At 35.6% G+C, this 18275-nt stretch overlaps 1 protein-coding gene across 2 annotated transcripts in view; it reads left to right on the forward strand.

The window, feature by feature from the left end:
* ZFPM2 (zinc finger protein, FOG family member 2) overlaps positions 1-18275 on the forward strand; it is a 305791-nt gene that overhangs the window by 46285 nt on the left and 241231 nt on the right. Inside the window, exon 2 of one of the 2 annotated variants that reach the window (XM_051611558.1) lies at positions 12084-12242. The exons of the other annotated variant lie outside the window; for it this stretch is intronic. Coding sequence (XP_051467518.1) covers positions 12084-12242 — 159 coding nt within the window. The remainder of the gene's footprint in view (positions 1-12083; positions 12243-18275) is intronic. 2 annotated transcript variants of the gene reach the window in all.

An 18275-nucleotide genomic window follows, 5' to 3' on the forward strand; every position in this document is an offset into this window, starting at 1 on the left:
AAAAATCTCGTTTTTCTTACTGAAAAGGGTAGGACATAACATGCACCATTTAAAAGCTCATTGTCTGAAAATGACATAATGACTTTGTGTTTTAAAATTATTAATTAGTGATTAACTCTGAAAACCAGCAGGTTATGCCGACTCTAGGGGAAATGCAATGTATTTTGTTCCACCTTGCAATTCCTAACAGTGAGGAATCAAAGTAGTAAAACAGTGAGCTGGGATTTTCAAGGAATCAAGTAAATTGTAACATGCACTTCTAATTTATTTTAAAAGGTGTAGTTTAGTTATTTATACTTTTGGTTTTATATACCTATATGTATAAAGATATATAACAGTGACACATAAACATGTTTATTTTTTAATAAATCCTACTGTGTATATGACATGTGACACCACTCCTGAGATGTGGTGCTGAAAGGCAATTTTTTTTCAGGGTCATTTTAAGATGTACATGCTGATGAAGGACTGATAAGTAGTCTATTATATTTTCAGTTCATACAATGAATGTGGTAATGTTATTTCTTAAGCTTTTAAAAAACTCAAAACACATTTCATTCTTATGGTGCATCAGTGTAAACTACACCAAATTACATTATTATAACTAATAATGACTGGCAATCTAGTGGGCCAAGTGAGATCTGCGTATATACAGAAAAGAAACTATGCATTAATATTCCCTCAGTTTGGGATTGCTTTACACTGGAGGGACTGCTGATGCCGATTTCTGGCTTGTTGTGACTAAATACTGCATTTATTCCACCTGACTTTTTTCAGATTATTTGGTTTCTATTTAAAATATACACTAAGTGTTTCTCTTACAATCTGATCTAAGATTTGGTTCTAATTTGAGATCCTTCAGTTTTGTTCAGCATAGTGATATGCTCCATTATGGGATTAAAAATAATGAATCCCTTGTAGTTATTCCAGATTCAAAGCTCTAAGAATGTAAGTAACGACTTACATAATCTATAGCTCTTACATATAATTAAGTAGTCTTTTTATTGTATTTGTAGAATTATAAGAATCTCACTAAGCTAAATTGCCATTAATTCTGGTACTCATCTGCAAGACAAAGATTATGTATGAGGTTTGGGTTTAGCTCATTCCTAGCATCTCAACTTTCCTTTCTTGTTACTTTAGAAATACAGGTTACTTTAAGCATGGTAGATTTTTCCATGTGTGTCTTTATATCACCTGCTGTGTTTTATGTTTTTCCTTTAACTGTGCCATTGAGTTATAGATTGCTTTAAATGTGCTTGCTTTTTATTGAGGTCTAACCCAAATTGGCACTGAATTCTACGTAAAAGCTCTGTAGCTTTGATCATGTTATTAGAGATCGAATTTGGGCTGTCTTTCACAGGTTCATTTTTCTGCAGTGTTCTCTGTTTTGCTTGTATTAGAAAATACAGGGAAGAAAAAGCAATAATAATACCAAATATTAGAAATAGCAACCTGTGAGAGAAGTCATGAGTTTACTGCTGATTTCTGGATGTAAATAGTCCAGGTTGTTTTAGTCAATTTTTTAGATGTAATTGCATGATGACGTGCAGAGATGAAAGACAAGTTTCAATCTGAGGAAATCCAGCCAGAATCAAAAGATGAACAGGAATAATCTGCAGCTACATAAAAAAAATAGAAAATATTAAATAAACAGAAGAAAAAAGACATCTTAATTTTCTATAGCGGTACTGGATGTCTTTGCTGTATCAGAAAAATATGAGCATTTCGTCTTGAAACAGGGGTTGTAAAATTACAGTGAGTAATGAGTATGTATTCCTCTGATCCCTTAATGTACTTGATGTGAGGTTCCTCTTTCATCGTAGCTAACATGCTGGCCATTAAATACACTGCAGCAGCATCATTAGTGGCTTCAAAGTGCCCCTATATGCATCACATTTTTCCCTCTAGCAGGTGAGTGAGACCAGTGATTAGCAAATACCAGTCTCCATCACTCACTACGCATGTGATTGCCAGAGAAGTTTTGACTTTGGAGTAGGGGCTCTGTCAGAGTTGGAGGCAGAGAGTGAACTTTTGCAGCCACCATTGCTCTGAAAAGCTTTGTGCTCTGAGCATGACTTTGCCATGTGTAAGGTAAAATATATCCTACTTGGGGTCTGGTGTTTGAAACTGCTTTGCTATGGCAGTACTTTTTCTGTAGAGAAAGGCTTTTGAGTACAGGCAGCGTGTTATTTACATGCTTGAGATCCCAAATGATGATATTGGGACAGGCAAAGAAGCTTCTGTGAGTTATGATTATCACAGTTTGCTGTGTCTGGAGGAAAGGGTTCACTAAAAGTTTCTGGATCATGAATCCTCAGAGATTTTCATTGGACTGTTCAGAGCAGCATGCCATAGAAATTGTTTGACAGGTGTTGAAAAGCTGGTGTGGATTCCTTGTTCTCTTAGGTTGAGTTAAACAAGCTCCAGCCCTACAGGAGTAGAACAAAGTGAAAACAGAGTCTGAGCATTCTCCTAGAATTGCACCTCTCATTTTTTTAATGTTTTATTGGTTCTCAGACCTAAGAAGAGGAAGTTTCCTTTATTAGAGAGGTGAACTATCACAACTTAGACTACCTTACCTGTAGAAAACAGTATTAACAAAAGTGATTGTTGTTTTTGTTTTTTTTAAAAAGGTTCCAAATAGCTCATACACTTTTTTATACACTTGTATAGGTATAAAAATCAGTGACACTTCTCATATTTGTATGAAGCATCAAATTTTTGAATTTTTATTACATAGGTGCATATAGTGAAAGACAGAATTAGGAAGTAATTTTTCACACAAACTGTGCTTTCTTTCATTTCTTCTTTTTTTAATCCTGTACATTTAAACATTATTCTCATACTCATCTAGCTGAAACAGTCCACTGGAACTGGATAGTATTTGCATCAGTTAGCTGTGTATCATGGGACAAATTACATTAGGTTGCTAGTGGTTTCAAACATTGTTTTGTAAAAGTTAACAGATATGAATCATACAAAAATAAATGATAGGTTTAAAAAACAGAGAACAAATCATAGTCCAGGGAAAGATGCTTCAGGGTTGATATTTATGTACAAGCAAACAGAAGATTTTCCCTGTTCACCTTACGTTACATTTCATAAAACTATGGATTAACTACCATTGCAGAATTACTCCTAAGAGGAGATTATCTACAAGCCTCACAGATCCATCTCTGAGAGCTCTATTCATAACCTTCTGTTTGCTTTGTAGGCTTTAGTTAAAAATTCCCTTCAGGAGAACTGATGCATTGTGGTACTTTGGTAGTTCTGAGTTGCTGTTGTGATTAGGATACTCATCCTGTCACTTTTACTCTTCCTTCTCTTGTACCACCAGCAATACACAGACATCATCTGTTGTGGAGCATCTGCTGTGGAGCTGTTACGACTTTAGGTAGAATTGAGACAGCAAAGACAGACAGCAAGTCTTCTCACTCCTATCCTTTTGTTTGACAAGATTTCTATGAAAATTTGATCTTCCCCATTTCTTTTGCTATCATCTGTAGTGTACAAAAAGTTACAGTCTTGATGAGATGCCACTTTCTAAGAATGAGCACTTTCAGAGACTAGTCCATTGTCAATCTCTGAGGCCACAAGTGTGTCTGAATAAAATGGTAAATTTACAGATGATCAAGATGGGGCCATGGTAGATGGAACAGGGCTAGAACAATTAGTGGTAGTTTATGAAATTGCTGTAGTCATTGCTAGCACCTGTTTTTAGTTTCCAAAATCTGGTTTGTATTGGAATAAAATTCTTTTTGAAAGCTTTCATGAGGGAAAGTAGTCAATGACTTGGGTTTGTTTTGGGTTTTTTTTTGTGAATATTTCTGTTTTCTTGCTCTCTAATGTAATAGTACAATGCATGTTCTAAATTAAAGTGTCAATGCAAAAGCCTTTTTCTCCTTCTTTTCTAGTTTAAATCGCTTTCTGTATTTCAATTACCCATTTTACTCTAGAGCAAGAGCAGATACTATTATTTCTGTTATTTTTCCAAATGATATAAATACATCATAATTAATTATTCTAAAAAAAGCCCTTCCCAAGATGAAACTTATACTATCACTTGTTGTCAGAAGACAGAACAATGTTGCTAATTCTAGAAGATCCAGATAATCTTCTGTTTCATTCTTTAGAGTACTGAAATACACTTCCTAGCTTTTATTCTCATACAGTGGCATGGGATCAGTTAAGATGCTTCTGAATTCACACCCTTCACTGCTGTCAGTTTTGCAGTCACATTGGCATCACAGTACCAAGGAAGTCGCTATTAAAAATTCCACTGACCTAATTCCTGGGATTAGTTGCAACTATTAAATCTTTTGTACATTGTAGCTTTTTTTTTTTTTAAAAAAAGATGTTTCTTGTGGCATTTAGAGTCACACATAGAAAGATGACTACCTTGAGGGTTTTACAGTATGGCAACACTTGATCTGCCAGCAGGTGGGAAGATTTGAGGAGAGGAAGATTCCGTAAGTGCCTTTCATAATACTGGTATTTCAAAACAATTTCACTTCTTTGGCAAAACATCATGCTCTTTGTTTGGCAAATGAATATGATCTGTCATGATTAGTTCTGCCTGTACTCATTATGCAATAATGGCACCAACACCACTTGCCTTTTTTTTTTTTTTAATTTTCTCTGTGCTCATGTTGAGGTAAAATTGCTAGACTGTGTTTAGACACTGTCAGTTTTGTTGTGGCCTTTTGGATAATGGTAAGAGAAAAGAAAATAAGAGGATAAATGAAAGTGAATTTCCAAATTAGTGGAACATTTAAAGGTCTTTGAAAAGTTTATACCCAAGCACAGTAAATGCTATCATGCACCGAAGTGCCAAAAGACCTAGCAGCAAAGAATATTAATCTACGTTTGTAAAATCAAAGGGTTCATGTTTTTTGCTGTAAAGAAATAATTTGAATAAAATTTGACCCTTTCTACAATAGTCTGTGGGTCAAATTGAACCTACTATTAAAATTCTCTAATATCTTTCTTGTATTAGCATTTCAAAACTCAATTTAAATATTCACAGAGCTCTTTTTTTAATAAACTTAACAAAATTCAGGTAATTTCCTTCAACTTTCTTGATTGAAGGAAGGCAGTAGGTACAGATATAAAAAAGATGTACAGCTACGAGCAAAACCTGAAATCAATTATATATAAGAAATAACATAACACATGGAAAGAAATTAATCAAAAGGAAAAAATTTCTCCGTTATGATTTTCTTGCTCTGCTACCTGCAGGCAAGGAACGTAAATGAAAAAAAAAAAAAAAATCAGCATTCTTCTTACAGATAAGGGGAAAATTAATAAAAATGTTTCCTTCCTACCAGATCCCCTGATGCAACTTATGTTAAAAGTGTATGGGTGCAGGCAGAACTTAACTTGTTTAAAAATATTTTTTTTTCCCTACAGTAATATACTTTTATACCTTATTCTTGCTGTTAAGATGAACTACATTAGGTTGGTGTGGATTTATAATGTCCAAAGACCAACTTTTTTCCATTGGTCATAAAGTTTCTCCCAGTCTGAAATTGAGGAACGGTGCATTCTGCTCAAGTGCCATAATGAAGATGTGAGGAATCATTCAAAATTGGTGCAATCTTCCAATCTGGACAGAATTTTTGGAGTTCAGCCAATTTACAGAACAGACTGGAGAGGTTCAGTGTGCACAGGTAGTGTTACGTCTCTAGAGTATAGCTATAAAATTAAGTAACAGTAACAAAAAAAACTTAGTTAAGCTAAACAGAAAACTCAACGGACTGAAGGGGGAATAATTTCGTTAGAAGTGGAATTGGTTTGTTTGACAAATATTGACATTCTTAAATATATATGTTTTTTAAAAACTGGTATCCCAGTTTCTGCTTCAGTCACCTATTTCCCACAGCGTGTTTATTTGCTAAGCTGTTCTTGCAGTGCACAGTTTGTCAAGATTGGGTATTGCCATCTACAGTCAAAATGAAGAGGCCTCATTTGGCCAATTCTCTCTATTCTCATGGAATTATGTTATTTACATATTTTCAGTTCTCAGTTTTCAGTTCTGTTGGAATTGTTCAGATCACTGTTAAACTAGTCTACAGGTTGCTATTGAAGTACAAGTGTTGGAAACAACCACTCTTTTGAATTAATCAAAAGGCTGAAGGAGTAGCTAAGAAGTATAGGAATCTTCCTAGGAGTAAGTGAACTCTGAACTACTGTGTGGTGTCATCATGCCACTGCCATATTAAAAAGGAAATAAACAGAACCCTTTTTTATATTTTTTATTTTCCTGACTGAATTTTTAGGAAAAAAGTTCCCTATGTGTCTTCCACATGTGAATCAATGTAAAGTGTTTGCCTACTGGTTTTCTTATGTAATTGTATTTAGAAGAAAATGTGCTTGTTGAAACAGGAGACAAATGGATTTACTTTTCTGAAGTTTTTCCCTCTGTAATCAGAGAGCATCGCATGCCTACTACGTTTTACCATAAAGTAAGGATAATCTATGCATAGCAGCGTGTTTTCCTAGGAAATACTGGTTAGATCACACCAGAACATGCAAAATGCATGATGATAATCCAGTGAATTTCAGGCCTCTCTTGATTTATCTGAATTGTTATTATTTAATACTACTACTACTAATTATACTCATGAACCTATCCCCAGCCACTCACTGTCAAGTATTGTAGGCTTTCGGAAGCATTCTTAATTTGTTAAGAGCACTGATTTATGTTGCTGCTCTGGGAATGCAGGAGAATATTAGGTGGAAAGGAAGCTAGCCACTTAACATTTTCATGAGATAATTACTTCAATGGTACTTTCCCACTGTGTGCATTTTAAGTGCCAAGCACTGGACAGGAAAACATATAAGGCATGTACTGAATTTGAGTGTGCATTTAAGTGGTTTCATTTAGGGAGAAGTCTGATGAATTTGACTATGAGAAATGATTACAGAACTTACTCAGTTTAATGTTATTGATTTTCAATTATAAACATGGTTATAGTACTATAAAGCTAGACTCATGCATTACTGTATCAGGACTAACACGCTCAAGGGGTCTGATGCTCAAATTTCTGTTCAGAGGAGTGTTTATTGTAGCAAAAGTGTCTGTTCTTCAGTGAAGAAACCCTTTTTGGTGGCTCATTCTCACATTTTTTCATGTTATTAAAATTTTTAGAGTGTTGGTTTTGTTTTGCTGAATGTGGCCTATTCTTTCAAGTGTTGAGGCAGCATCTGTTGCTCATTATGTAAAGATTGCCACTTAGCTAGCTGTCTTTGTGTGTTTGTATCTATAGTTTTGCATTTATATTGAAGTATATAACTATTTGAGAAAGACTGATTTATTTTTTAGCATTTAATACATTAATAGTGCTAAAAATATGTGCTTGAGTGTCTGTAAATCTGGTACAAATTAGGGAGCACAGTTCAGATTTCCCCACACTGTGCTGCCAAGTGGCCTCAATCAGAAGTAATTTTCTCCATGAAGGCACATGCAGCTCGACTGTCAGCCTCTCCTCAGTAGATACTGTTATTTGTGTCAAATTATATGTGGTCATTTTTCGAAGGGGACTACTGTGTCCACTAAGCCATACAGATTTCTACCACATTGACTCCTTTGTTGCAGTCACTAATTGTGCTGTTTTCTACTGCCTCTTATTTATCCATGTTATTTGAAAAAATATTTGAGTTGTGGTCATATCAATAAATATTCATGGAATAGATTACATACTAAATGAATAAGTAAACTACCAAACCCTCAGAATCTCTGTTGTGTACAAGACAAGTATTTGCTTGTTTTATAAGGGAAGGAGTTTTTTCAGGGCTTCATGCAAAATCTAGAATGAAGTAGTGGAGTCAGCATTTGCCTTTGATACCTTAATTTAAGATTAGGAATTGAGTTTTTACCTAGTGCATTTGGGAATTCTTAACTGTTTTTGATATAGCTAATCTGAAGCATTTCAGAATCGCCACTCCTTAGATTACATCACACTTTTTTATGAAGTGCTGATAGGAACAGAGTTGCTGAAATGAGAAGACAAACATCTAGGCTATCTCTCTGGAATTAGCTACTCAACTAGATTCTTAAACAATTTTGGTTTGAAATTTTACTGTTTTATTTAAGAGTCTAATCATATCTCAGAGCTGTTTACTGTCAGATCACTGTGATACTTAGATGGATTTTAGTAGTAGGAATTACTTGAATTTGCACTGCTGTGTAGTTACGGCAGTTGTTGGTTGTAACATCACACTTAATCGGCAGTTATTGAAAAGCATTTTTTGACAGAATAGGGATGGGACTTTGATCCTGTTCCAGTTGAAATAAAAGCAGACACAGTACATGTTGTGCCATAGGTGCTTAATAACATGATTGGTATAAGTAATGAGTGTATTGCTATTAAATTTCACCAACAATTTAGTGAAATGCAGATGGTACAGTATAGTATTAAAGTAAGTGATTAATCTCTGCTCTACAGAATGAATAGGATAACAACTAGGGGGGAAAAAAAGGGCACTATCACAGAAGACAGTTAAAAGAAACTGTTATTTTTAAAGTTGTGATTTGGTGGGTTTTTTTGGTCTATGTGACTCTGGATTCATAAGTATTTTAATTTGGGGAAGAAGATGAGTAGATTCTGTGTTGGTTGTTCCCTAGACAGAAGAGCTAGTAAACTTTGAAAATGTTTTTGAACCAGTGAAGCTCTGTAGCTGACTTGATTGACTGATACCAGGAAAAGGTTGTTGGAAGCATGTGACCAGATTAGGCAAAGATCAACCTGCAGAGCTTAGTCAAGCTTATTCAGCATTAATCAAGAATTTGTAATTCCATACAATCTTTTTTGTGAGATTCTGAAAATGTATTAATTGTCTATTTATATTCAAGTAATTAGATGGAGTAGACAAGAACATGGTTTAATCTGCCTGTACTTCCTAGGAAGTGGCTTTTTTTTACTGTTTTCTTTAACCCTCTGTGTTTGAGTAGTAATTAAAAATAGCTTCAGAAATCAGACGTTATTTCAGTTCATGTGGAACTAACAACCAAGAAATACTGAATTTTGCTGTTACTCTTCTGAGCTGTTCTTACTCATGGTGAACAATGCCTTATACTTTAGTTAAAGTTATCTGTTAAATAGAAGTTGCCAGTTTATAGCTCTGGGTATGAGCTGAACTTAAAAAACAAAACATGACTTAACATGAATAAGACAGTTTGTTCCAAGGATCAGGTTAGATTGGTGAATTAGACAAGGCAGCAGCAGCCCAAAACCTAGAGAAGTTTTTATGCACTGATCCCTCAATTTCAAGAAAAGTCATGCCGTTTTTTGGAGTGCAGCATCTTATGTTGGCCCCTGAGGTGAACTGTTATGTAAAGTTCTGATGCCTGCCCATATGTGACTCGAAGAACAGCACTGGTTTTTATATGTGGGTTGGCATACGCAAAGCAAAATTCAGGGTAGACGCATGCATAGCTCTGATCTTGTTTGGATGCGACAGCATTTACATTTATGTTTTCAAATGCCTGGACACATAACTTTAGGAAGTGTTACATACTTGCTTATATGTAGGATGTATCTATGGAAGCATTTTTCAAGAATGTTTTGAGTCTAAGATTTGTTTAAAAAAATAAAGTCCCAAATGGCAAGGGTTTGAACCTGTGGAAGTGGTGCGTGCATTGTTTTTCTTCTGCCTTCTTGGAAATTGGAAGTGTCAATGGAAATTTTAGCATCTGTTTCCATGACTGCTGTGAATAAAGGCATAAAAACTGCACTTCCATTCTTTTTTTAATTAGCATATGGTGATTATTAGCTTGCTGATAGTGTACTGATGACCAGCTCAAACAAACCAGTTTAACATCGAGAAACACACCTAAATTTCATGTGCATATGCCAATTGGACTACTTGTAGATATATTGCTTTTCCTGTATCTTGCAAGACACTTACTGAAAAAGTCAAATGACAAAGAGCCAGTCAGTCAGTAGGAAATCGACTTTCACTGAAATGTTGGCTGAAATTTACATTTTTTCCCTCAAATTTAAAATAGTTGAAAAATGTATTAAAGGCATATAGCTGCTTTTGAAATGATGGCAACCATGGTATTTATCCATCTTGATACATGGCAGAAATTTACCTTTCCCTAAAAGAGCATATTTTTCTTTTATTCTGTTTTTCCTTCCTAGTTTATTTATCCAGATGTTACCAGGAATGCACATCAATAAATGGCTCTACAGATAATGTCATGTATCAGTATTTTTCAATAGTTTGTTCAGAACCCCTTATGTTTTAATTTATGCCATGAAACTGGACACATGTAAGGTGCTCGAACTGCCTGCATTTAGCTGCAGTGCACTGGTCCAGTGTGTGCTAGTGTTTTGTTCTCCACTCCGTACAGTGCGACATCCCCTCCTCATTGCTTGCACATATGCAATTGTGAGATTTTTTTCCAACACGGTTAGAAAGTGCAATTAACAGTAATGGATACTTTGATAGTGGGAATCTATTTCTTCAGCTGTAATAATAGCCCATTATGTTAGAATTTATATTGTTGAATGACAGGTAGTGTTGGTGAGTGTGTCCACAAAAGTGGGTTCATCTGGTCAGATTTTCAGCTGGCACAAATAGTCATGTGATCAGGAGAGTAGTAAACTGTTTTAATGTATGGAATCCCAGCTGGAAATCTCAATCAATTTAAATAAAAAGTAACCCATCATATTCCTCTGAAGCAAGAGTTACACAACCTAGCCTACAGTGAATTTTGCAGTTTTAATAAATGTAGGTAGTCACTCGTTCATAATAAATTACATAAAATTAGAGTGTAGTCAATATTTTATTTCTTTAAAAAATTTATCCCTTTTCATTGAATGCAACAGAATCATTTATGTATTGTATCTCAGCATGATAGATTATCTAGGAATAGTGTATTTAATACTGGAAAACTATAATATAAATACAAATTACATTTTTTTTCATTAGCTAGCTAGCTTTCACTTTGAGGAAGAAATACTCAGTCAATTATAAATGAGGCTGTGCTTTCATTGGAGAGTGAAATATGTAATTTTTTTCAAGCCTCAACCATGTATAATGAAATCTCTCTTTTGAAATCTAGCCTTAAGATGGATTTTGAAACATACTGACATTTAATAAAATCTTGGTTAAATTAAAATATGTTCAGTTATTCAAAATCTCTATTTAAATCTAGGTTAAAATTATACACCTGCACAGGAGATGTCTTGAGCAAATAGTTACTGTTAACCAATGATTGTGAAGTGTGTGTATATAAGAAAGAAGGAATTTTAATTTTTGAGTACATTCCAATTGGTAACCTGGGTGTTCAGTATTATAGATCTGTCAGGCAATGGCTCTTCAAGAGGATCTGTATCAATAGTACATCTAGGTAACTAGAAGAATCAAAGACCTCAGGCTGCCATTTAAAATTCAGACTTGTGCCCTGCTCCTGTAACTGGCTTATGTTTCTGTAGTTTACCACAAAGATTGTGTGGCCTCTGTGAAATTAAGTGATAGTTTGTCCAAGCCTCATCCATTGACAGGATGTCTGCTGAAGAATCTAGCAAATGAATGAACATGGATAATATGAAACTCTTAAAATGCCTCTAGGTACTGGTTGAAGCAAAATAGCAGAATAAACTGAAGTTTATACTGTCAATACCTTTGTAGTAATTAACTTTTGTCAGTACTGTTACTCGAGAAATGAAGCTTGTAAAGGAAACCTACTAAGTACTATAATTCAGCATCAAAAAACAATGACTAACAAACAAGCAAAGGGTCTTCACTACGTGGTTTCACAAATACAGCTTTGATTTTCATTGTTAAAGCTGTCTTTAATACTAGAGTGCAATGAATAATGAAAAAAACGTGAATATTATTAATACATATTATTAATAACACTTTGCATATTCTGATTTGAAGTAATCAGGAAAACAATCACTTTCAATTTCAATTTCCATAAAGTGTTATTTGTCCAATTCTAATAAATGCTGAACACAACCATGGAAGGAAAAACTAGCTAAAGACCACCAGTTATAAGTTCACTAAGGTTTTATATCACATTGTCCTGTTAGATGGTTTTGCCACAGTGTTCCTGATTCTTTTTAAAGGGCCCCTTGAAGATGCCATTGAGGATGAAGAAGAAGAGTGCCTGTCTGAGGAAAATGATACTATCTCAAAAGAAGACTTTCCATTGGAGGAAAGCTTTTCTGCAGAGTTTGAGCCTGAAAATCTGAGCTGTGAAGAAGTGGAATACTTTTGTAATAAAGGTAATCATTGTAGCCCACCACTTCAGGGAATACTGTCCAATCTGTGTCCATTTGGTCAAAAAGGTATTTTGGTTTAAAATGTACAAAAAACCTTGTAGTACCTTAAAAATAGGAAAATTAGTCATTTGGGGAGTTGAGTCTGGCAAGAGGTAAATATTTAAATGTGTTGGAAGATGTACTTCTCGGTAAGGTGAATCATCTTGCCTTTAATGTTTTCCTCCAAGAATGTTATTTTCCATGTATTTAACTATAGAGAACAGGCCTCAGAAGTCAATTTTTATCACATCTAAACCTAGCAATGCAGCACGTCTGTTCACTGCTTTTTTGCCTAGGAAACATTGCTAGAAAAATGGATTGTGTCTGTAGATTCTAGGATTAAAATAGAGCTTATTGTAGAACTTAATATGCATGTTAGAAAACGTGATTTGTGAAAGGATAACTTTTAAAGTTGCAGATGCCTTTTTGATGCATTGGTTACTTGCAGATTCTTGAAGGTAGAGGTATTTTAGCATAAGCCACACCAATTCATTCTTACCCAGTTTTCAGTCTGCAAGGTTCTGCTCTTTCCCATTCAGGTGACAGAAAAAGCACACTGTATTGTTATGTAGAACATTGCTTTAACCTTCTTCTTGCCAGGTTTCCACTTGATTGCTCTATTGTTTGTCTTCTGCAGGTAAGGATGCCTGTCAAATAGCTGGAATTGTTGTGTGGATGTTCTTCTGTTAGAACATGACCCCCTTAGGCATTTTGATATTGGTGATTTCTCTGTCTTTCTTTTCTAGATAATGACATATATTTTCTCATGGTAGCTTGATATGCTCTTGTTTTTCTGTTATCTTCACCTGTCTTGGACAAAGTAGAATTAATTTGTTTGAATAGTCAAATGTTATGACTGCCAAGTATTAGTCTTTCCTACAGAGTCTTCAGTCACCATTAGAGAAGGCATGGAAATGTATTTTACATGTCCTCTGTGTAGCTTACAACTTTTTTAAAAAAAAATTACTTTTTGTGCTACAGGTTCTTGATAGTAAGCCATCCTAAGAGGTCATAACAGTCTAGTCAATAGTTGAGAGTTTAGCTGCTACAAATCCTACTCTGTGGGAAGGGAGACTAGATTATGAATGAAAATGCTTTACAAACAGGGAGTTAAGTGCTATTATAACTATGCTGTACACAAATACTGCAATTACTCTGCATTCACTTGTTCACATGCCTCTCAGACACCATTTTCCTTAGCTGAACAAAAGTACTGTTCCTGTTACTGGCATTACTAAATAATTATTTAAACCACTATTTGCATAATCCTTATACTGGCATCTGTTGATGTCTTCCTTCTGTCAACAGTGGGAGACTAATGCCACTATCAGTTCATATATTTTAGTTATTTCCCTGTTGTGCATTTCCAGGGCCTAACACTGGAAATAGAATCATAGAATCGTTTGGGTTGGAAGGGACCTAGAAGATCATCTAGTTGCAACCCCCCTGCAAGGGCAGGGAAACCTCCCACTAGACCAGGCTGCACAAAGCCCTGTCCAGCCTGGCCCTGAACACCTCCGGGGAGGGGGCATCCACAACTTCCCTGGGCAACCTGGTCCATTGTCTCACCATCCTGACAGTAAAGAATTTCTTCCTCACGTCTGACCCAAATCTACCCTCTTCCAGTTTAAAACCATTACCCCTTGTCCTATCACTACACACCCTGGTAAAAAGTCCCTCCCCAGCTTTCTTGTAGGCCCAAATACTACTGTTTTGGGTGAAAGTCAGAAAAAAAAAAAGTATGCTTTTTTGTTTGTTTGTTTACAGCAATCAATATTGCAAATTCATGTTGAATTTCAAATTATCTTCACAATTCCCTTCCAGGAAAAACAATGAAACAATGAATCCAGGCCATTTTATTAAGTAGATCAGAAATTAAATGGAAATACATTTAAATCTGAATCTTGGTTATTACATGTTTAATTAAGGAAATCGGCTAATTCTTCAAGCTGAATACCTTTTGACTCCCCAGCAGTTCTTTTTGCAAGTGTCTTGTAGTTAGAAAAGAGTCTTAAACCTATGTACTGCAACTGCTGTAGAAGAAAAGCTGATGAAGGGGCACATAAAACCCCTAATCTACTTCCAGCTGAGGCAGTGTGACAGAAGGTCCCACTTTGAAGTAAACAGAGAATATCTCTAAAAAAGGATGGAGTGGGAGACTAGAAAGGTATTGTTTTTAATGTCTCCACTTCTGTTGAATATCCTGCTTATTCAGTGTCCCATCTTAAGTGTCATTAGCATGAGAACACATAGGTTTTTCTGAGGATGAAACCAAAGAAGACAAAACTAATCTGGAAAGCAAATAAATTTCTTTGGTGCTCTTTTCTTAGTGAAAGTGTTTGTATTACAGTAAATACCAAAAGTGAGACATAGTCTCATTATTTTTGTCATGAATCTGCTAATCATGCATAACCTTTTTTTTTTTTTGTCCTTTGTGATACTTCAGTATTGAAAGAAAAATACGGCATGAGAAATAAGCTTTTTTTCCTAAAAATATTTTTTCTTTGACAACAAGAATAAAATCTTGAAAATGAGATATGCACCAAATGGGTTAGAGAGCAAATGAATGTATTCTAGATTCTGTTTTGAGGGCCTGATTTTCTGATTTTTTATTTGCACTTTGACAGTATTGGCAGCCTGTAAACCCCTGATATCTTCAAAGAAGGGAAAAATAAGTGTAGATCTGTGTTTCCTCATGTGACATTTTAATATCATATGATATTTCAAAATATCACATTTCTCATGTGATATTTTCCTAGAAAATATCAGAATTGGCATGGGAATCCTTAGTGCTATCTCTGCATCCTCCTCTTGCTAGCATAGACCATTCAAGGCTCCAAAAATAAGGGGATTTTATTTTATATAAATATTAGTCTGTCCTGGCTTCCATGGAATGTTTTCCTAGCTGACTCAGAACAAGAGGACAAATAAGTAGTGGGGCTTCCTGCAGTAATCAAGAGACTTTGGTAAAAAATGGCACAACTGTTGGGAAGGAGGTGTTTGTGAGGCTTCACCTATGGTACGCTTTTTGTATTTCCCCAGCTTTGTAAATCCAGGCATCACCTAAAACCAGATGCTTTTAACTGTCCAAACTATGCACTGAATGCAAAAATTTACTGAGCTCACAATTCATTCAGATGAATGAAAGTAGAGCATGTAGAGGTTCACAACTAGGTAACTTTGGCTTTTTGACAGATTTTCCTGTCAAACTGTGCCTGATCATATTATAAGCAGACAGCAGTCTCTTATTGTCTAAATTGCGAACAGCTAACCTTTATAAAGCCATTCTTGTCATTCCCACCTTATTAATTTGGGTTTGTGAGACTGATTCAGCAGAGTAGTTGCCGGAATTAGAAGGTGAAGGCGAAAGCCTCTGCAAAGTGTGAATAAAATTAATCACATTGATTGAGCTACATGTCATTTTACAACTTCTCTGTTTTCAAAATTACGACTTTTGGCTGTTATTTTTTGCTTCTTTCGCTCATTAATGGCTTTTATGAGAAGGAATCTGGAAAATTCCACCTCTCCTGCCACTTTCACAACACCACACCACAACATTTAACTTTGCTACATGAGTATAAATATTCTTACATAGTCTCCATTTACCCTCAAATGTGAATAGTGTTTAAGCGTGTAAATATTAAAAGCAAAAGTGGAAATTGGCAAGCTTCTGTATATCAGGGATAGCCATAAGCTTGCAGGTGTGAATTTTCAACTTTTTGGAAGAAGTTTCCCATCCAAGAACGAGTATTTTTAGAAGAGCCTCAGAACAGATGACACTTAGAAGTTTGATTTGTGTGCAATTTTGACAGTGAAATTAGGGGAAAGGGAATATTTTGGGAACAGCAATAACAATAAAGTCATAGTGCTCTTCCACTATAAAACTGCACTGGTCTCCATCTTTGGAGTAGACTAAAAAACTTTGGTAGAAAGTAGCCTTGGAGATAATGCATTGCATTTTGTCAGTTTGTGGTCTTTGAAAATTGTTGTTTATGTTTAGTTACTGTAAATTTCTGTACTACAGATAAAGAGGGTATCTGATGACGCTGTCCAAACAAAGCTTGTATTAGCCTGGAACCTCCAGTGCTGAAGATTTTTTTTAGTGTCCAGATAGTGGCTATCTGGAATCAGAGTCTGTATCAGATTAAGATTAATTCAGATTGAATTCAGATCTAGAAGATGTATTAGATAAGCACCACTATTTCCTCTACTAAGAAAAATGGTCTCAGTAAGGAGAAAGTAGCCTATCTTCCATGCAGAAGAGTGATAGATGAGGTGGCTGAAAACCTACTGTGGCAAGGTAGGAGATAGTACATATATTTTAACTTCTTTTTTAGGCAGGAAGAAAAAAGTGGAGTAATGCTAATAGAGACAAGAAACGAGCTGGAGGCATGATGGGGCTAAGAAAAGCAGGAGGGTAGATAGAAGAGAGAGCAAACAACAGAACCTCCAAGAAATTGTAGGCTGTGGGATGAAAAAGCAGAATGCTAAGCAAGTTCATTTGTAATTGTTTGTTTAGTGTCTGATTGCTGTCATCCTGCCCAGATACCCTCAGGAGAAATTAAAAAAAAAATTGTCATCTGTTGCTTAGAAAGTTTAGCATGCTCAGATGGAGCTGACACCTCTTCCTCTGTAAACAGCATGAATAGGAGCCTTGGCTACTTCATAAGGACGGGAACTAGCTAAACAAATTACAATTCGTTGTGACTTTCTTAGCTGAAGTGTTCAATGAGGTATTAACTTTCAAAGGAAAAGGTATCTTGAGCAATGAGAGAGATCACTTGAGAATAGTAAGCAATTAGCTGTGTTGAGAGAAAGAAAGAGAGAGAAGAAAATGAAGGAAGGTCATCTAATAAAGAGAGAAAATGTAGGACTGTTTCCAGAAGAAAGAGGCAAATAGAGGAATACACGTCTGATAATTAGAGAAAGAAGACATAAGCATTTCTTGCTGCTATGCTTACCAGAACAATTTGTTGAATTCCACTTTTCTTTGCTTGCATCACAGCCATTGTGATTGTTTCTCATGTGGCTTCCCACAGTTTCTCAGTCACAAGGTAGCAATGGCATCAGCCCTAAGTGAAAGGAGATTCAGTGGCCTTAACACTACTGATGACAGCTTGGAAAGCAAATGGCTCATGTTTCTCCACTGATAACTGTACTTTGATTGGTAACACAGGAAGATTGGGGGATACATAATATGGGTTCCAGATTGATTTTTTCATGATGTAATGCATTTAGGACCTATAGCACAAACTGCTATGTATACTCATAGCAAATTGGAGTGATGATATGTGATTGTGGTTCGTCATGCACTGATTATCTTTATTAGTGGAGGAAGAGGGAGATGAGGGGAATCCAGTGGTGTCTGAAGCTCACATATGCTTCAAAGTCAGCAAGAGGAGAACTGAGGGAATATAAAGGTTTCTGACTATATGGGTATACTGAGTGTATACCTGCTGCTGTATTCTCATATTCTGCTTGGGCAGGAAGGGATGAGCTCAGAACCTAATCCAGGTTTTCTTCTCATGTACGGTATTTTGTCACTAGGCTGCCAGACCAGCTTAGGACTGGAATTTTTTCTGTTAAACCATGTGACCTGATTGTGCAGCCAGGCTTGAGATTCAGGGAAACAGCTGCAGTGTGATTCTCCATGTAAGAAAAAGCATATACAATGCTAAGTTCTTCTGTGCATTAATCTTTCCCTTCATACTTGCTGTGCAAAGCTATCATGCTACCATCTATAATACAAGCCAAACTCTTAACACCCTGAAAATTATTTCTGTGTGTCCCTTTTTCCTCTGGAGTATGACTTTGTGTGTGTATGCCTGTGTGCATCTGTGTAAATATTATTTGCTTCTGTCATGTTAGGCATGTAATGACTAACAATATACTTGCTGTTTTCTGTTTCTGGATCAAAAGTAGATTTATGCCTTTTTTTCTTTCCTCTTTTTTTTTTTTTTTCTTTTTAACCAGAAACCTTCTAGTCCATAATGTTTT

This window comes from Apus apus, chromosome 2 (genome assembly GCF_020740795.1).
Source record: "Apus apus isolate bApuApu2 chromosome 2, bApuApu2.pri.cur, whole genome shotgun sequence".
Classification (NCBI taxonomy): domain Eukaryota; kingdom Metazoa; phylum Chordata; class Aves; order Apodiformes; family Apodidae; genus Apus; species Apus apus.